Source organism: Podarcis bocagei (genome assembly GCF_964188305.1).
Source record: "Podarcis bocagei genome assembly, chromosome: 18".
Taxonomy (NCBI): Eukaryota; Metazoa; Chordata; class Lepidosauria; order Squamata; family Lacertidae; genus Podarcis; species Podarcis bocagei.
The window spans coordinates 966,625-982,812 of NC_138144.1; the positions used below are offsets into that span (position 1 = coordinate 966,625).

The 16,188-nt window shown below is 52.0% G+C and overlaps 1 protein-coding gene across 3 annotated transcripts; it reads right to left on the reverse strand.

Annotated features, from left to right (window-relative positions):
- Nucleotides 1-41: 41 nt before the first annotated feature.
- Nucleotides 42-15,683, reverse strand: MBD3 (methyl-CpG binding domain protein 3). 3 transcript variants are annotated; one of them, XM_081178014.1, is made up of 6 exons: nt 15,570-15,683; nt 6,801-6,960; nt 4,926-5,063; nt 3,944-4,034; nt 2,060-2,237; nt 42-265 (listed from the first exon to the last, which is right to left on the reverse strand). In XM_081178014.1, exons 1-6 carry the CDS (start codon nt 15,641-15,643, stop codon nt 70-72), a joined length of 837 nt encoding a protein of 278 aa, XP_081034140.1. In that variant the 5' UTR covers nt 15,644-15,683; the 3' UTR covers nt 42-69. The 3 variants fall into 3 exon arrangements, with proteins under 3 accessions (XP_081034140.1, XP_081034141.1, XP_081034142.1); XM_081178015.1 differs by lacking the exon at nt 15,570-15,683 and adding an exon at nt 13,286-13,504 and having other exon boundaries at nt 43-265; XM_081178016.1 differs by lacking the exon at nt 15,570-15,683 and adding an exon at nt 13,190-13,503 and having other exon boundaries at nt 43-265.
- Between the last annotated feature and the right edge of the window lie 505 nt (nt 15,684-16,188).

Consider the following 16,188-nt stretch of genomic DNA (forward strand, 5'->3'; position numbering starts at 1 on the left):
CCTGCTTGCATGTTTCGCCATGGAGCTACAGAGTTTCCCTCGGAGCAACTGAGGGTATCGTTACCTGGACTATACGCTCTCCACCTCCGGCCCGCGATCCACGTCCTCTTCCTCCTCCTCCTCTTCCTCCCCGTCTTCGTCCCCCAGGGCCTTCTCCTCGGGCGCCTCGCCGTCCCTCGCGATCTCCTCTACGTGAGCGAGCATGTCCGCCATCAGAGCTTCTTCCAGCCTCTTTCGCACTTGCTGTACCAGTTCTTCCTGTTTCCTGTCCGGGGAAGGGAAGGGAAGGTGGATGAGACTGGGGGGATGGCGGCATAGCCCCCCCCAAACAACCGCCTGTCTTGGCAGGTACTCTACGTTTCCGCCGCACGCCAGGGAAACCAGAGCGGAGACCCCTTTGCGGTCAAGAGGGTGGAACTCTCAAGGTGCAATAATAATAGTACATTTCTGAGCACAATTCAAAGTGTTGGTGCTGACCTTTAAAGCCCTAAATGGCCTCGGTCCAGTATACCTGAAGGAGCGTCTCCACCCCCATCATTCTGCCCGGACACCTGGGTCCATCTCCCGAGGGCCTTCTGGCGGTTCCCTCACTGCGAGAAGCCAAGTTACAGGGAACCAGGCAGAGGGCCTTCTCGGTGGTGGCACCCGCCCTGTGGAACGCCCTCCCACCAGATGTCAAAGAGAACAACAACTACCAGACTTTTAGAAGACATCTGAAGGCAGCCCTGTTTAGGGAAGCTTTTAATGTTTGATGTATCATAGTATTTTAATATTCTTTTGGAAGTCGCCCAGAGTGGCTGGGGAAACCCAGCCAGATGGGCGGGGTATAAATAAATTATTATTATTATTATTATTATTATTATTATTATTATTATTATTATTATTATTATTATTATTTATATCCCGCCCTCCCCTGCCGAAGCCGGGCTCAGGGCGGCTAACAACAATAAAGTAGTACAACATTCTAAAATCATTTCATTATAAAATTAATTCAAATCAAATTGATGGTCACCATTGGGCTAGAGTTCTGTGAAGATTGCCAAAGGAGGGAGGCAGGCTGTGCCCTGGCCAAAGGCCTGGTGGAACAGCTCTGTCTTGCAGGCCCTGCGGAAAGATGTCAAGTCCCGCAGGGCCCTGGTCTCTTGTGATAGAGTGTTCCACCAGATCAGGGCCACAGCTGAAAAGGCCCCGGCTCTAGTTGAGGCCAGAACAGAAGAACAGAAATAATGGCCATGAGGGGAAGAAAATGTTGAGCTCAGCTCAACAAGGATATTGTAGAGATTTAATAATAATAATAATAATAATAATAATAATAATGATGATGATGATGATGATGATGATGTGGTACCTTGGGTTAAGAACTCAATTCGTTCCGGAGGTCCGTTCTTAACCTGAAACTGTTCTTAACCTGAAGCATCACTTTAGCTAATGGGGCCTCCCACTGCCACCGCCGCACGATTTCTGTTCTCGTCCTGAAGCAAAGTTCTTAACCCAAGGTACTATTTCTGGGCTAGCGGAGTCTGTAACCTGAAGCGTCTGTAACCCGAGGTACCACTGTAATAATAGTAGTACTAGTAGTAATAGTGAAAGAGAAAGAGAAAGAGAGAGAGGATGAGAGAGAGAGATAAAGAGAAAGACAGAGAGAGAGAAAGGGGGAGAGAGGGAAAGAGGGGGAGAGATAAAGAAAGAGGGAGAAAGAAAGAGATAAAGAAAGAAAGAGACAAAGAGAGAGAGAAAGAGGGGGAGAAAGAAAGAAAAGAAAGAAAGAAAAAGAGACAGAGAGAAAGAGGGGGAGCAAGAAAAAGGGAGAGAGAAAGAAAGAAAAACAGAAAGGGGGAGAGAGGGAGAGATAAAGAGACAGACAGACAGAAAGATAGAAAGAGAAAGAAAGAGAGAGAGAGAGAGAGAGAGAAAGAAAGACAGCAAGAGACAGAGAAAGAAAGGGAGAGAGAAGGAAGGAAGGAAGGAAGGAAGGAAGGAAGGAAGGAAGGAAGGAAAGAGAGAGAGAGAGACAGAAAGAGAGAGAGAACTTCTCCCTGCTCCAGGGAGCGTCACTGACCTGATGTCCTCATCAGTCACCATGAAGGCTTTGCAGAGGGGCTGGGAGGTGTTGAGCCAGACCCCGGGGTTCTTCTCCACAGCGGCAGACAGCTGCCCGGTGATGGGCATCGTGCTGGTGTGGAGAGCGCTGGCGATGGCGGAGAGGAGGGTCTCGTCGGTGCAGCCGGGCCCCACGCCTGCGGGAGAGGGGGGTGTGCCAGAGGAGACACGGGGCGTGCGGTCACTGCGCGGCTGCTGACGGTCATTCCCCCGCACCCAAAAATATAGTCCGGCCCCCCACAAGGTCTGAGGGACAGTGGACCGGCCCCGGTGAAAAAGCCTGCTGACCCCTGGGTCCAGGCCTTATAAACCTAGGACCCTCCAGATATTTTGGACCACAGCTGGAGGGCGCCAGGTTGACGAACGCTGTTGTAGGTGTCTACATATAGGGTGGTCCCAAAACAGGCAAGGGGGGCACAGGAGGTGTAAACAACCAGCAGGCTTTGAAAAGATCTGCTATCACCAGATCCAAGTCCGTTGGTGTTTGTTAACTTAATTAAACTACAGTGGTACCTCGCGTTAAGTACTTAATTCGTTCCGGAGGTCCGTTCTTAACCTGGAACTGTTGTTAACCTGAAGCACCACTTTGGCTAATGGGGCCTCCTGCTGCCGCTGCGCCACCGGAGCACGATTTCTGTTCTCATCCTGAAGCAAAGGTCTTAACCCAAGGTACTATTTCTGGGTTAATGGAGTCTGTAACCTGAAGTGTATGGAACCTGAAGCGTCTGTAACCCGAGGTACCACTGTATGTCGTTGTAAATGGATCTTAAATAAATGGGTTACCGTTTTAAATTTTGCCGCACTGTTGTACAGTGGTACCTCGGGTTACGTACGCTTCAGGTTACAGACTACGCTAACCCAGAAATAGTACCTCAGGTTAAGAACTTTGCTTCAGGATGAGAACAGAAATCGTGCTCCGGCGGCACAGCAGCAGCAGGAGGCCCCATTAGCTAAAGTGGTGCTTCAGGTAAATAAGTTTCAGGTTAAGAACGGACCTCCAGAACGAATTAAGTACTTAACCCGAGGTACCACTGTATTTCCTAGTGGGTTCCGCAAACCATGGTTCTGAATAATGCTTTTTTATTTATTAGGGTAAGGGGCACCCTGGGGGCGAGTTCACGCTGGCCCAATAAGGTTCTGCAACTGCTGTTTTTGGAACGTTTTATTACGTTTTCGTATATATTGGAAGCTGCCCAGAGTGGCTGAGGTAGCCCAGTCAGATGGGAGGGGTACAAATAATAATGTGAGAAGCCAAGTTGCAGGGAACCAGGCAGAGGGCCTTCTCGGTGGTGGCTCCCGCCCTGTGGAACGCCCATCAGACATCAAGGAAATAAACAACTTACTTTTAAAAGATATCTGAAGGCAGCCCTGTTTAGGGAAGTTTTAAATGTTTAGTGCTGTATTGTGTTTTTAATACTGTATTCGGTTGCGAGCCACTCAGAGTGGCCGGGGAAACCCAGCCAGATGGGCAGAGTATAAATAACAAATTATTATTACCGTATTTTTTGCTCTATAAGACTCACTTTTTCCCTCCCAAAAAGTACGGGGAAATGTGTGTGCGTCTTATGGAGCGAATGCAGGCTGTGCAGCTATCCCAGAAGCCAGAACAGCAAGAGGGATTGCTGCTTTCGCTGCACAGAGATCCCTCTTGCTGTTCTGGCTTCTGAGATTCAGAATATTTTTTCCCCTTGTTTTCCTCCTCCAAAAACTAGGTGCGTCTGTCGTCTTATAGAGCGAAAAATACGGTATATTTCCTCTGATGGCATCTAGTTGACCCTAGTGGCAGGATGTCGGGCGAGGCGACTTATCGTTTATTTGCAGCGATCAAAAAGGGGCACAGTACCTTGCAAACCTTTCGGGAGGTCCATGGTTTTCACCAGCTCCTCTGCGATATCGAAGGCGTTCAGGCCGCTGAGCTTCTTTTCCCAGAAGAGCTGAGAAAAGGAGAGAAATGAGGGAGAGAGAAAGAACGACCCATTAAGCACATTTCTCCTTCAGGTATACTGGGCCGTTTAAGGCTTTCAAGGTCAGCACCAACACTTTGAGTTGGGCTTGGAAACGTCCTGGGAGCCAACTGGGGTTCGATTGCTGCATCTGGGTCTGAAGTTCCCCACTAGAGGGGCATAAAAATGAAGTCCAACACCACAATTTGACGTTGCCTTCCCCACAGGGGCGTCGTAAGACTGCCAAGAGGCCCTTGAGATAATATAATAATAATAATAATAATAATAATAATAATAATAATAATAATAATAATAATAATAATTTATTATTTATACCCCGCCCACTCTGGGCGGCTTCCATAAAAACCAAAAATACAGTAAAATATCACATGTTAAAAACTTCCCTGAACAGGGCTGCCTTAAGATGTCTTCTGAATGTCAGGTAGATCTTCAGAGGCAAAAAAACAACAACAAAAAACCCCATGTGACAATAGAAGACGAGTCCTAAGTAAAGTTTCCCAATCGCACAATGTGTCCCCACTAGGACCCGTTTAAATAACTGGGTAACAGGGGCAAAGCAACTGTTTATATGCATTCCCGGAAGCCTGGGCTACTCCCACTCCCAACGTGATTGGCTGTCTAGACTCCCAAGCTGCGAATCACGACTCAGAGAGTTCAATGGGGCCAATGGCAGAGGCCCACATCCTGAAAATGTCCTGCGATTGGATGTCATGTATCGAATCGGAACATAGGAGCTCAGAATCCTTAGTCCAGACTCCAGCTCAGGCAGACGCAGACTCACTGAATACGTAGCACACAGGTGTCCCCACCAGATCACTGAATACACAGCACACAGGTGTGCGCCCACCAGGACCCATTTACCTGGCGGGGTTGGTCAACCGCCTTTTGGGGGTCCGTCTTGACTTTATTGTTTGGGTGGTTTGTGATTTTGGTGACGGGCTGCTTGAAGATCGACGCCGTCTGCCGGACGGGGAGTGCCGTGTTCAGGTCGGGTTTGCCCTGGAAACAGAAGGACAGAGAGGCAGGTGACGCCAACAGATCGAAAACAGCGCACCTTGCCCCTTCTCCCACTTCCTGAACTCGTGCACCTTCCTAGCCTGCGAACCTTCCACAACCCCATCGTAAATCGATAACAATAATCCTACCTCTGGACTTCTAACCCAGTGGTTTTTCTGTAAACTCCTTAAACAACTTTTGCCCAAAAAAATAATTGTACAGTGGTACCTCGGGTTACGCGGGTGGCGCTGTGGGTAAAACCTCAGCGCCTAGGGCTTGCCGATCGAACGGTCGGCGGTTCGAATCCCCGCGGCGGGGTGAGCTCCCGTCTTTCGGTCCCAGCTCCTGCCCGCCTAGCAGTTCGAAAGCACCCCTAAGTGCAAGTAGATAAATAGGTACCGCTTTATAGCGGGAAGGTAAACGGCGTTTCCGTGTGCTGCTCTGGCGCCGGTTCGCCAGAGCAGCTTCGTCACGCTGGCCACGTGACCCGGAAGTGTCTCCGGACGGCGCTGGCCCCCGGCCTCTTAAGTGAGATGGGTGCACAACCCTAGAGTTGGACGCGACTGGCCCGAAAGGGCAGGGGTACCTTTACCTCGGGTTAATTACTTAATTCGTTCTGGAGGTCCGTTCTTAACCTGAAACTGTTCTTAACCTGAAGCACCACTTTAGCTAATGGGGCCTCCTGCTGCCGCCACGCTGCCGGAGCACTGTTTCTGTTCTCATCCTGAAGCAAAATTCTTAACCCGAAGTACTATTTCTGGGTTAGTGGAGTCTGTAACCTGAAGCGTATGTAACCCGAGGTACCCCTGTACATATTTACACGCCCACCACATGTGAACGTAAATCCCGGTTTCCTGGCATCGAACATATCACACAAATATTCCTTGTTTCTTTGATTTGATCTGACTGCTGTTCAATACCATCTCCAAGCTAAACTTATAGTCGTTTTGTTTTAGAGCGGAACCTTGGTTCACGAACGTTTCTGTTGACGAACAATTTGGAACCCAAACGCCGACAACCAGGAAGTGAATGCTTCCGTTTTCGAACGCGCCTTGGAAGCCAAACGGCTTCCGAGGTGTGCGTCTCTATTTTTTCAATGGATTTCGCGACTGCCCTTTGATTTTCGAACATTATTTATTCATTCCTTCAATTTATATACCACCCTATACCTGGAAGTCTCAGACGGTTCACAAACAACAAGACCACAACATATAAAATCAAACCAAAAATAATCACCCAATTAAAAAACCCCCAAAAGAACCACATTCCAATAAGATGTCAATAAGATCAACCAAAGGCCTGGTTAAAGAGGAACATTTTTGCCTGGCACCTAAAGGTGTATAATGAAGGTGTTAGGCAAACTTCCTTTGGGACAGCATTCCACAGACGGGGAGCCACTGCAGAGAAGGCCCTATTCTTCCAGAACGGATTATGTTTGAAAACCGAGGTTCCACTGTATCCATAGGCACAACTTTTTCAAACTGTGTTTCTTGGAAGAGTGGGAAGATTCTGCAACGAAACTCCAGCCCCACGCCCTCCCCAAATCTCCTCCTCCTCGAGGGGAGCGTAGCGAAGATTTATGGAGATTGCAGAGTTTAAGCATCCTTGCAAGTTTGGTTTTTTTGTTGCTGCCTGCAGCGTAGCAGGGCTGCCTTTCGCACAAAAGGCCTGGGGAGACTGGCATGGGGAGGGTCAAGCGCTAAGGGGCTCCGGGAAGGGGGGAGAGGGCCCGGGACTCACCTTGGCCTGGCTGGAGCAGTCATAGCGCATCCGCTGCCTGTTCTTGTTCACTTTGCTCATGAGCATCTTTCCTGTCCGGAAGTCGAAGGTGCTTAGGTCCATGGAGTTGCCGAGGTAACGGGCCAGCTGGGGCTTGCTCCGGAATTTCTTCCCGCTCGGGCTGGAGGGGGGGAATAGAGGGACGGAGAGGGAGAGAATTATGGCTTCTGGAGGCGTTAGCACGACGGCGAACCGGGTGCAGCGAAACAAAATCCGTTCGGGGCAGAGCTGCCCTAGGAAAACAACACAGCCGCAAAGCAAAGAAAAAGCAGAAAACTTCTTCCGTCTCTTCCCATCGCAGGGAACTTTTTGAGGGCCGCATGGCTCTAGAGGGCAGGGCCGTAGGCAAATTCGTCGCAGCAATGGGTGAGGCTCTTACCGTTCTTTTGTTTTGCAACGGGAGACATCCCAGCGGCACAGAACGAGGTTTCTGGACGCCAAACCCTCGTCCTTTAATCCAGGCGAGCGAGAGGAATGATCGCCGGTTAGGTGCGCATTCCAGCCAGCCAAAAGCAGAGGAGCAGGCCCAGCGAGGGGGTGGGAGTACCAAGGGCCAGGGAAAAAGGCTTGGAGGGCCGCATCTAATCCCTATGTCCCCCTGGCAGGTGTGCTCAAAGCCCACAAGATCGAAAGAGAAGTGCTTTACTGCTAAAGCAACCGACGGAGGGAGATTGCTGAGAGTCATTGTTCGAAATTAGCCAGGGGCCAGGCGCGTTTTGCGCCCGGCTATTGGCCGCTTGTGTGGGACGCGGGTGGCGCTGTGGGTTAAACCACAGAGCCTAGGACTTGCCAATCAGAAGGTCGGCGGTTCGAATCCCCGCAACAGGGTGAGCTCCCGTTGCTCAGTCCCTGCTCCTGCCAACCTAGCAGTTCGAAAGCACCTCAAAGTGCAAGTAGATAAATAGGTACCGCTCTGGCGGGAAGGTAAACGGCGTTTCCGTGCGCTGCTCTGCTTCGCCAGAAGCGGCTTAGTCCTGCTGGCCACATGACCCGGAAGCTGTACGCCGGCTCCCTCGGCCAGTAAAGCGAGATGAGCTCCGCAACCCCAGAGTCGGCCACGACTGGACCTAATGGTCAGGGGCCCCTTTACCTTTATTGGCTGCTTGCGACCAAGCAAAGATGCCCGGGCGCCAATTGTCACCCGATGCCTCCGCAATCTGGTGGTGCATGCCTGGGGATCCCCGGATCTGGACCGTTTTGACACACTTTGACCCCCGTCATGTGGAACTCGCGTTATGAATGGCCCACGTCACTTTTAAGAAGAAGCGGGGCAGGTCGATATATAGTTTGCCATCAAAACGATTCCCAATTCGCTGTTCCTGCTCAGGCTGCGCAAAAGGATTTTCGCTCCCGAAATTCATTTCGATTGTGCAGATGAAACAGAACGGGCAGAATTCTACAGGATGGGGTCTTAAGTGTGTGAGAAAAGTCAGGATCCAAGGCTCTCCAGGCATGTAACTCCAAGATGGCAGAGACACCCCGGAATCTTCACTTGATGGCCATTGACTTCTCCCTTCTCCATAAATCTGCAGGAACAAGTTTGCTGCTCAAATACGTACACAAGCATCGCCTTACTGACCTCCTACGACTGATTCAACTTTTCCAACAGGCTGAATTTTCAGCGCTTGTTTCCAGAGCTCTCAATTCACAACCCCCTAGACACCCCCCCCCACAAAAAGCCAAGCGAACGCAGAATTTTATGTGAAAAAATAAAAGTGCGTAAAAAGCGTCCGAAACTCGAAACCCGCGCAATTCTGAAGTTTCAGACGCTTCGGCGGAAGAGAGAAGGCTCCCATCGTGGGTCCTGGAAACAAGGGAATATGTCTCCCTTTTGTGAACAGCAAGTGCAAAGCGACTTTTGCCTGCGCGACTCCCCACCCCCACCCCCACCCCTGAGCCTGAAACCAGTATTTTTCATTGTAAAGGAAGAAAAAGGAGAAAGCAGCTGAGAAACGATTCTGCACGCTCCCCTCCCGCTCCTCGAAGTACGCTCGCTTTGTGAGGTTTTCAATGGCTTGCCCCAGCCGCCGAGGAACAAAATATAAAAAGCGGGTTAACCCCCCCCCCCTTTTGCGATTCTTTCGCTCTTTTATTTAACTTGCAAATTCAGACTTTTGGGAGCACGGGGCGGGAGATTAAGATAAATGCAGCCCCTATTCAAGGTGCCCAGACAGCCTTCCATATGTCCCAACTCTGCACGGGCAAGCAGAAATCTCTTTGTTCCTCTCTTTAGCGAGGAAGGGGGGGGGGAAGGTTTTGCAAATGGATCCTGGCTCCTATTATCAATAAAAGCCAGCTTCGTTGCACCTCCCCTTTCTGGCTCCAGACACCAGACGTTTTCCAGAGCCTGGAAAAGAAAGAAAAAACCACGCGAGGGGCTTGCTTTTTTGAAGAACACCCGCCGCCACTGCAAAAAAAACCCCCTGAGAATTAAACAATGGATTGTGCAGAGGGGCCGTTTCCAAACTTTCTTTCTGCAAGTAAAACACCTTCTGCGTTGCAGAGGATTCTGGGAAAGGCTGGATGCAGCCCCCGCGCTTCCCGTTCTGGCCCTTGGAAGCGTCTTCCATGCTCGGGTGGAAATGTTCTTGCCAGGGAGAACCGAGTGGGTGAGTGTGCATCTTGCGTGAAAATTATACTGGGCAAAGGCAAAAATTGCAAGCCTTTGCCCTGGCCCCGCCCACCGCTGCCATGCGGCCCTCACGAGGCTGCCGGGAAGCAAAAGCGGCCCCCAGACTGCAAAGAGCTCCCACAGCCCCTGTTCTACGTCCAAAGACACAAGACCAGAGTCAACGGCATGCAGAGTTCGCCCGTGGCCCCATATCCCATCAGGTTGCATAGTCCGGGCTCCCAAATCACATCCAGATAATCTCGAACCCATGGCTTCAAGTTACAAGAGATTCCGACTCGACACCAGGAATAACTTTCTGACAAAATAAAAAAATTCCTTCCAGTAGCACCTTAAAGACCAACTAAGTTAGTTCTTGGTATGAGCTTTCGTTTGCATGCACATTTCTTCAGATACACTGAAACAGAAGTTGCCAGACCCTTCTATATAGTGAGAAGGTGGGGAGGGGTATTACTCAGAAGGGTGGTGGGAATGGGAGATTGGCAGATAGCTGAGATGAGCCTGTTGACGACTCTTAACGACTGTAATAGGTCCTACAGGAAAAGGCAAGGGGTGAGAAGGTGAGAAATGGCTTAGTCATGTATAATGAGATAAGAATCCAATGTCCCTGTTCAGACCCGGTCTCTCCATTGTTTTAAGTTTGGTAATGAGTTGCAATTCAGCAGCTTCTCTTTCCAGTCTATTTCTGAAATTCCTTTGTAGTAAAACAGCTACTTTGAGATCTTGTATAGAATGTCCTGGGAGATTGAAGTGTTCTCCTACTGGTTTCTCTGTTTTGTGATTCTTGATGTCAGATTTATGTCCGTTTATTCTTTGGCGTAAGGTTTGGCCTGTTTGTCCAATATAGAGAGCTGAAGGACACTGTTGGCATTTGATGGCATACACAATGTTAGACGATGAGCAATTAAATAGTCCCGAGATGGTAACTTTCTGACAGTGAGAGACAGTGGAACGGTCCCTCTATGGTGGTTGTGGAGGTTTCCAAGCACAGAGGTTGGGTGCCCATCGGTCATAGATGCTTCAGATCAGATTCCTGCTTTGCAGCGGGTTGGGATGGATGACCCCTGGGGTTCCCTCACAACTCTACGATTCAAATGCTTATTACGCTGGGGCTGGAGGATAGAGAGAGGTTCGCAAGCGCTTTGCCGCGGTGCAAAAGGCAAAATTCACATTGGTTCGCTGCAACCCTGGCTCCGGGAAGGCTGCGCAAAAGAGACTGCAACCTTTGGGTTGGAGAACATTCCCGACCCCGGTACAAACGACATGATTGTTGCACGAACGCTGCAGTTAGTCGGAACAAAGTTTGCTGCAAACCGGCAAAGGAACACCAAGGCAGCCCCCGCCACCCACCCAAAGTTTCCTGTGCATGCCACCCCACGGAAACAACAGGAAACTATGTGATTTGATGAACTTCAATTTCACTGTTTACTATTATATGCCTAATGGATGAGTGAATATTTCTTTGTTTTAAACTTACTGTGAATTTTTTGGGATTGGATCAGATTGTTATCATTAACGTTTGATGTTTTATTATGTTTTTATGCGTGTTTGAAGCTGCGCAGAGTGGGGCATTAACAACAACAAGAGACAACAGGAAACAACAACAACAACAACAGGAGACTTGAGAGCTCTCCAGGGTCGTCACAAACCCAGCCAGATTGGCGGGGTCTAAATAATAAAACAAAAATGGAACTTAGTAATATTTTGGAGCGCAGAAATAAAGAAAATAATCAAATCTAGCACGTGGATAAATTATATTTCTCCAAATTACAGTGGTGCCCCGCAAGACGAATGCCTCGCAAGACGGAAAACTCGCTAGACGAAAGAGTTTTCCGTTTTGGAGGTGCTTCGCAAAACGAATCTCCTATGGGCTTGCTTCGCAAGACGACAATGTCTTGCGAGTTCCTGCGGTTTTTTCCCCTCCCCCCCCTTTCTAAGCCGCTAAGCCGCTTATCAGCTGATCCGATAAGCCGATAAAAGCCGCTAATAGCGCTAATCCGCCAATGGCCTTGCTTCGCAAGACGAAAAAACCACTAGACGAAGAGAATCACAGAACGGATTCTTTTCGTCTTGCGAGGCACCACTGTATATATTTAGGTATTTGAATGACTGGTATTAATAATTGTATCGTAAACTGGCATTGTTATAATAAGGAGGCCGTTGTTCGACTGTAATGGAAAACTAATAAAAATCATTATATTAAAAAAAAAATAATCATTGTTATTCACAACAGGGTATCCTTGAAAAACTTCAGCCATAGAAAGATGCACTTTAACAGACACCTCTCAATGCAACAGGCTGACACACACACACACACACACACATACACACCCCTCTCCCCAAATAACCAAACAGGCTGCAATTGCTTCTACTGCCTGCTGGCTATAATGGTTCTTATTAGACAGGACCCCCCCCAAAAAAAATGCCCCACAGCGCACCTATAGCCTGCACACAACCGCATATCTAACTTGCAACAGCTGCAGTCCCACCCCGCAAAAACCTGGATGCAATAGTATTTGAGAGACCCACTCCCCGGCGAAACAACCCACCCCAGGTTGGCTGGGGAAATGGACCCCTATGAACAGTTCAGCCCCCTCCCCAGCCTGTCCAGGGGGTCCATTAGTGGGGATCCACCTGCCTAGATCAGCCCCCTCCCCAAAGACCCTCACCTATGCAAGGGGGAGGGGGGCGCGGAGTCCAGCACCTGGCAAGGGAGCCAATGACCGGAAGACAATCTGCAGTGACAGCTTCCCAATTTTTTATTATCTAAGGGTTGCATTCCTCCTTTCTAATACACTTGGTTCTGTTCCTGACCTCCCCCCATAATAAACCTTGGTGCAAGCAGCACCGGGGGGGGGGGGCTATATTTCCTGCATTCATCTGTCAATCCGTTGCTATGTGAACGGCTCCCGAACTGTCACAGTGTCGCCATGCAGCATGAGCCACAATTTTCTAGGCGGAAAAGCTCCGTGTTTATGTTGCCCCCCCCCGGGGGTGCGCATGCATCAGAGACACCCTGGCCAACGCAGGCACCCCGTAACCTCAATGCAAAAAGACAGAGAAATTATCTTTCGTGGCAAGCCCGCTGCAAGAATATTCTCACTCTCCCTTCCAACACCAGTACAACAGGGTTGAAAGCCTCAAAAGCGCACGCAGGCAATAATTCCATGTATTCTCCCCCCCCCAATAAAAAATTCAATTAGGTGCCCATTCAATCTGAAACTCACCCCGCAACCCGCCTGCTCCCCCCCCCCCAAATCTTTTGCAAAATCAAAACTAGCACTGGGTAGCGGCGATTTGCAACGGGACTATCACAAAATTTTCTCTCTTTCTTTCCCTCCTTCCTTCTCTCCCTCTCAGTCTCTTTTTTCTTTTTCTCCCCCCCAGAAGCCGCGATCCGCCTGCAACGCCTCCCGCAGAACAGCCAGATTTGGCCACTGCAACTGGGGGTCGCCCCCGCCGCCCTCACAGCACCCCCTTCTTGCATAAGCAAGCGGGAAGAAGCAGATCTCGCTGGACCCCCCCGCCACCGTCTGCAAGGCCCCCCCTGGCCATGCAAGGGTTGCAGCGAAAGGGCATGTTGACGGTTGTCTGGCGTGACGTCTTGACAGCGTCTTTTGCAGCAGCGAGGCAGGCAGGCAGGAAGAAAGGCCGGCTGCAGGCAGCGTAAACACCCCCCCTCCAAACCCCCCCCTCCTTCTCCCGCCCCCCCCACATTCACCTATAATAATAGACATCACTCTTGCCAGCGGAGAGCCCCGATTTCCTGGTCACTTCTTCCCTTTTCCATCCCTGCGGGAGAGCTGAGCACTCCCACCTCTTCCGATCCATCGCTTCCATGAGGCCCGGCGGGTCGGATTCGGCCTCGGCCCAGCCACCTCCTCCTCCTCTTCTGGCTCCTGCCTGCCTGGCAGATCCGTGGTCTCGTCCTGCCAGGGTTGCAGCGGTGCTTGGCTTGGCTTGGCTCGGTTCTGCTTGCTGGCTGCAGCTGCTGCTGGCGACTGCAAGGTCCGCTCGGGCTCGCAAAGGCCAGCCTGGCTTGCTGCTGCTTTGCAAAGGCGCCTCCGCCGGCTGCAAACGGGAATGGAACGTTCCCCGGAAAAAGGGAGCTGTCAATCACGAAGCGCGCTGCTCCACCTGCTCGCTAGGGGGCGCTGCGGCCGACGTACGCGACGACGCGCGGTGCGTGCGCCCCCATTGGCTCGTCTCGCCCCGCCCACCACGGCGGCTCCATTCATCCTCCCGCGAGCGATTCTCAAGCGCTCCATCCTCTCGCGCGAATCGCCCTCCGCCGCGGCGCGCGCACGAAAGCCGTTGGCGACGGTTTTTTTTATACATGAAAGCGTCCGCCTTGTTTTCCCGCCAATTCGCTCGAGGCTCTTTTTTCGAAGGCGGTATCCCTCCGCGCCAGGCAGGAAATATAGTCCAGGTTGTTTTCCCCCTCAGGAAGGGAAAACACGTGTCTAGCCCAAGACACGTGAACGCGGGACGTAACACACCAAGACTCTTCCCCCCTCAACACACACACGGGGAATAAAAAGCGCGACCAACGCCTCACCACAAAACGCCCCGACGCGCGTCAACAAAGCCGCTTCCCCTTAAGGGCACAAAGCCCCAACACGGGTTAACGTCGGAACGCGACCACCGACGCCCAAAACGAGTTTCACGCATAAAAAGGCGGGAACACGCTGTATACGACGTCGGGACACGCGAAGACGAGTCCCGCTTTCCCCCTCACAAGTCTCTCCCCCCCCTAAAAATTCGGACACGTGTACAACGTCACGACACGCAGGTCTCGCTCTTCCCCCTCACGAGTGCCGCCTCGCAATATTCTTCCGCTCGACGCGGGAAGCCCGAACGTGTGAATGCGGCCACCGGCTCCCTGACACGTGTACTAAAAAAAAACCCCTCGCCCCAAAGCAAGCCCCTTCTTCTCCCCACATTTAAATTCAATAAATAATAATAATAACAGTCTCCCCGCCCCAGTTTCTTCTGGAATCCCCACAGCCCGCTATAGGGCTGGTCCACCCCACATCTCCCGCCCCTATGGCTCCTCCCCACGTCCCCACTCCTCGCCCCTTGAGCCGGCTTCTCCCCTAGCCCCATAGAAACCACAACTACCCCCCTTGATATTAAGCACCCCCCGCCCCACATCTCCCTAGACCTCTGCCGCCCCATAACTGCCCCCTAACTTCCCTTCTCTGCCCCACAGATCCCATGCCCGCTTGCTCCCCCCAACACTTGCCTGACCCCCCCAAACACTTCACCCCACACCAGCTTCCCCCATCCACCTGTTCCCTCTCCCCATAGCAGCCCCCCAACCCTCTTTCCCCCCTTGCTTCCACCCCGCAGCCCCCCATCTCCTTCCCCTATAGCCCCCACCCCCTTAGCAGCAGCCCCACATCCAAAACAAGACCCCTGGATGTGACCCCCTTATCCTTTGCCCTGGACCCCTTGCGACTCCCCTCCCACCTGCCCCATATCACGCTCCCCCGACCCATCCCTGCCCCCCACTTTTGCAAGACCCCCTCCCCTTGCATGCACAGTGACCCACCCCCTAGATCTGACCCCCATATCCCTCGCCCTGGACCCCTTCCAACTCCATAACTCCCACCTGCCCCATAGCACGCTCCCCCGACCCACCCCTGCCCCCCACTTTTGCAAGACCCCCTCCCCTTGCATGCACAGTGACCCACCCCCTAGATCTGCCCCCCATATCCCTCGCCCTGGACCCCTTGCAACTCCATAACTCCCACCTGCCCCATAGCACGCTCCCCCGACCCACCCCCTGCCCCCCACTTTTGCAAGACCCCTTCCCCTTGCATGCACAGTGACCCACCCCCTAGATCTGACCCCCATATCCCTTGCCCTGGACCCCTTGCAACTCCATAACTCCCACCTGCCCCATATCATGCTCCCCCGACCCACCCCCTGCCCCCCACTTTTGCAAGACCCCCCCACCTGCATGCACGTTGACCCACACTGACCCCATTGTTTGCAGCGGGACCTTCGCCCCCTTTGCATACATGCAATGCGTGACCCCCCCCCCCAGCTTGCAAAAGTGCAACCCCCGCGCGCCCCCCAAGTTATCGCAAGCTCACCCCAAAGGAGGGCATCGGGGGCCCCCTCCTCCTCCTCCTCTCGGCCCCCCAGCTCCCCCCGGCGCCTTGGCCATCTTCCTCGCCCCCCCCAACCCCCGGCAGTTGCCGCCACGTGGTCCCAAAGCACGCGACCCCCGCCCCTCTCCGCCCCACAAGCCCCGCCCCACGGCATCCAGCTAGCCAGCCAGCCCCGAGGGGGTTGGGGGGCAGAAGAATCAATAGGGTGGGATGGGATTTGGGGGGAGAGAAGCACCCCATTCTTTAAACCCCCCCTAAGAATGGGGTGCTAGAAGCTGACACCTGCAGGGACCCACTGAATTCAGTAGCCATTTCAGTGGGGCTCGTTGCAACTTTAATGCAATGCCCCCCCAAAGTGGGAGAGAAGCCCCCCAAAGCAATAGGGGGCGGGAAGAAGCACCCCACTCTTTTTTAAAAAACCTCCCCCCCTAAAAATGGGGGGCTAGGCACTGACACCTGCAGGGACCCACTGAATTCAGTAGCCATTTCAGTGGGGCTCGTTGCAACTTTAATGCAATGCCCCCCCAAAGTGGGAGAGAAGCCCCCCAAAGCAATAGGGGGCGGGAAGAAGCACCCCACTCTTTTTTAAAAAACCTCCCCC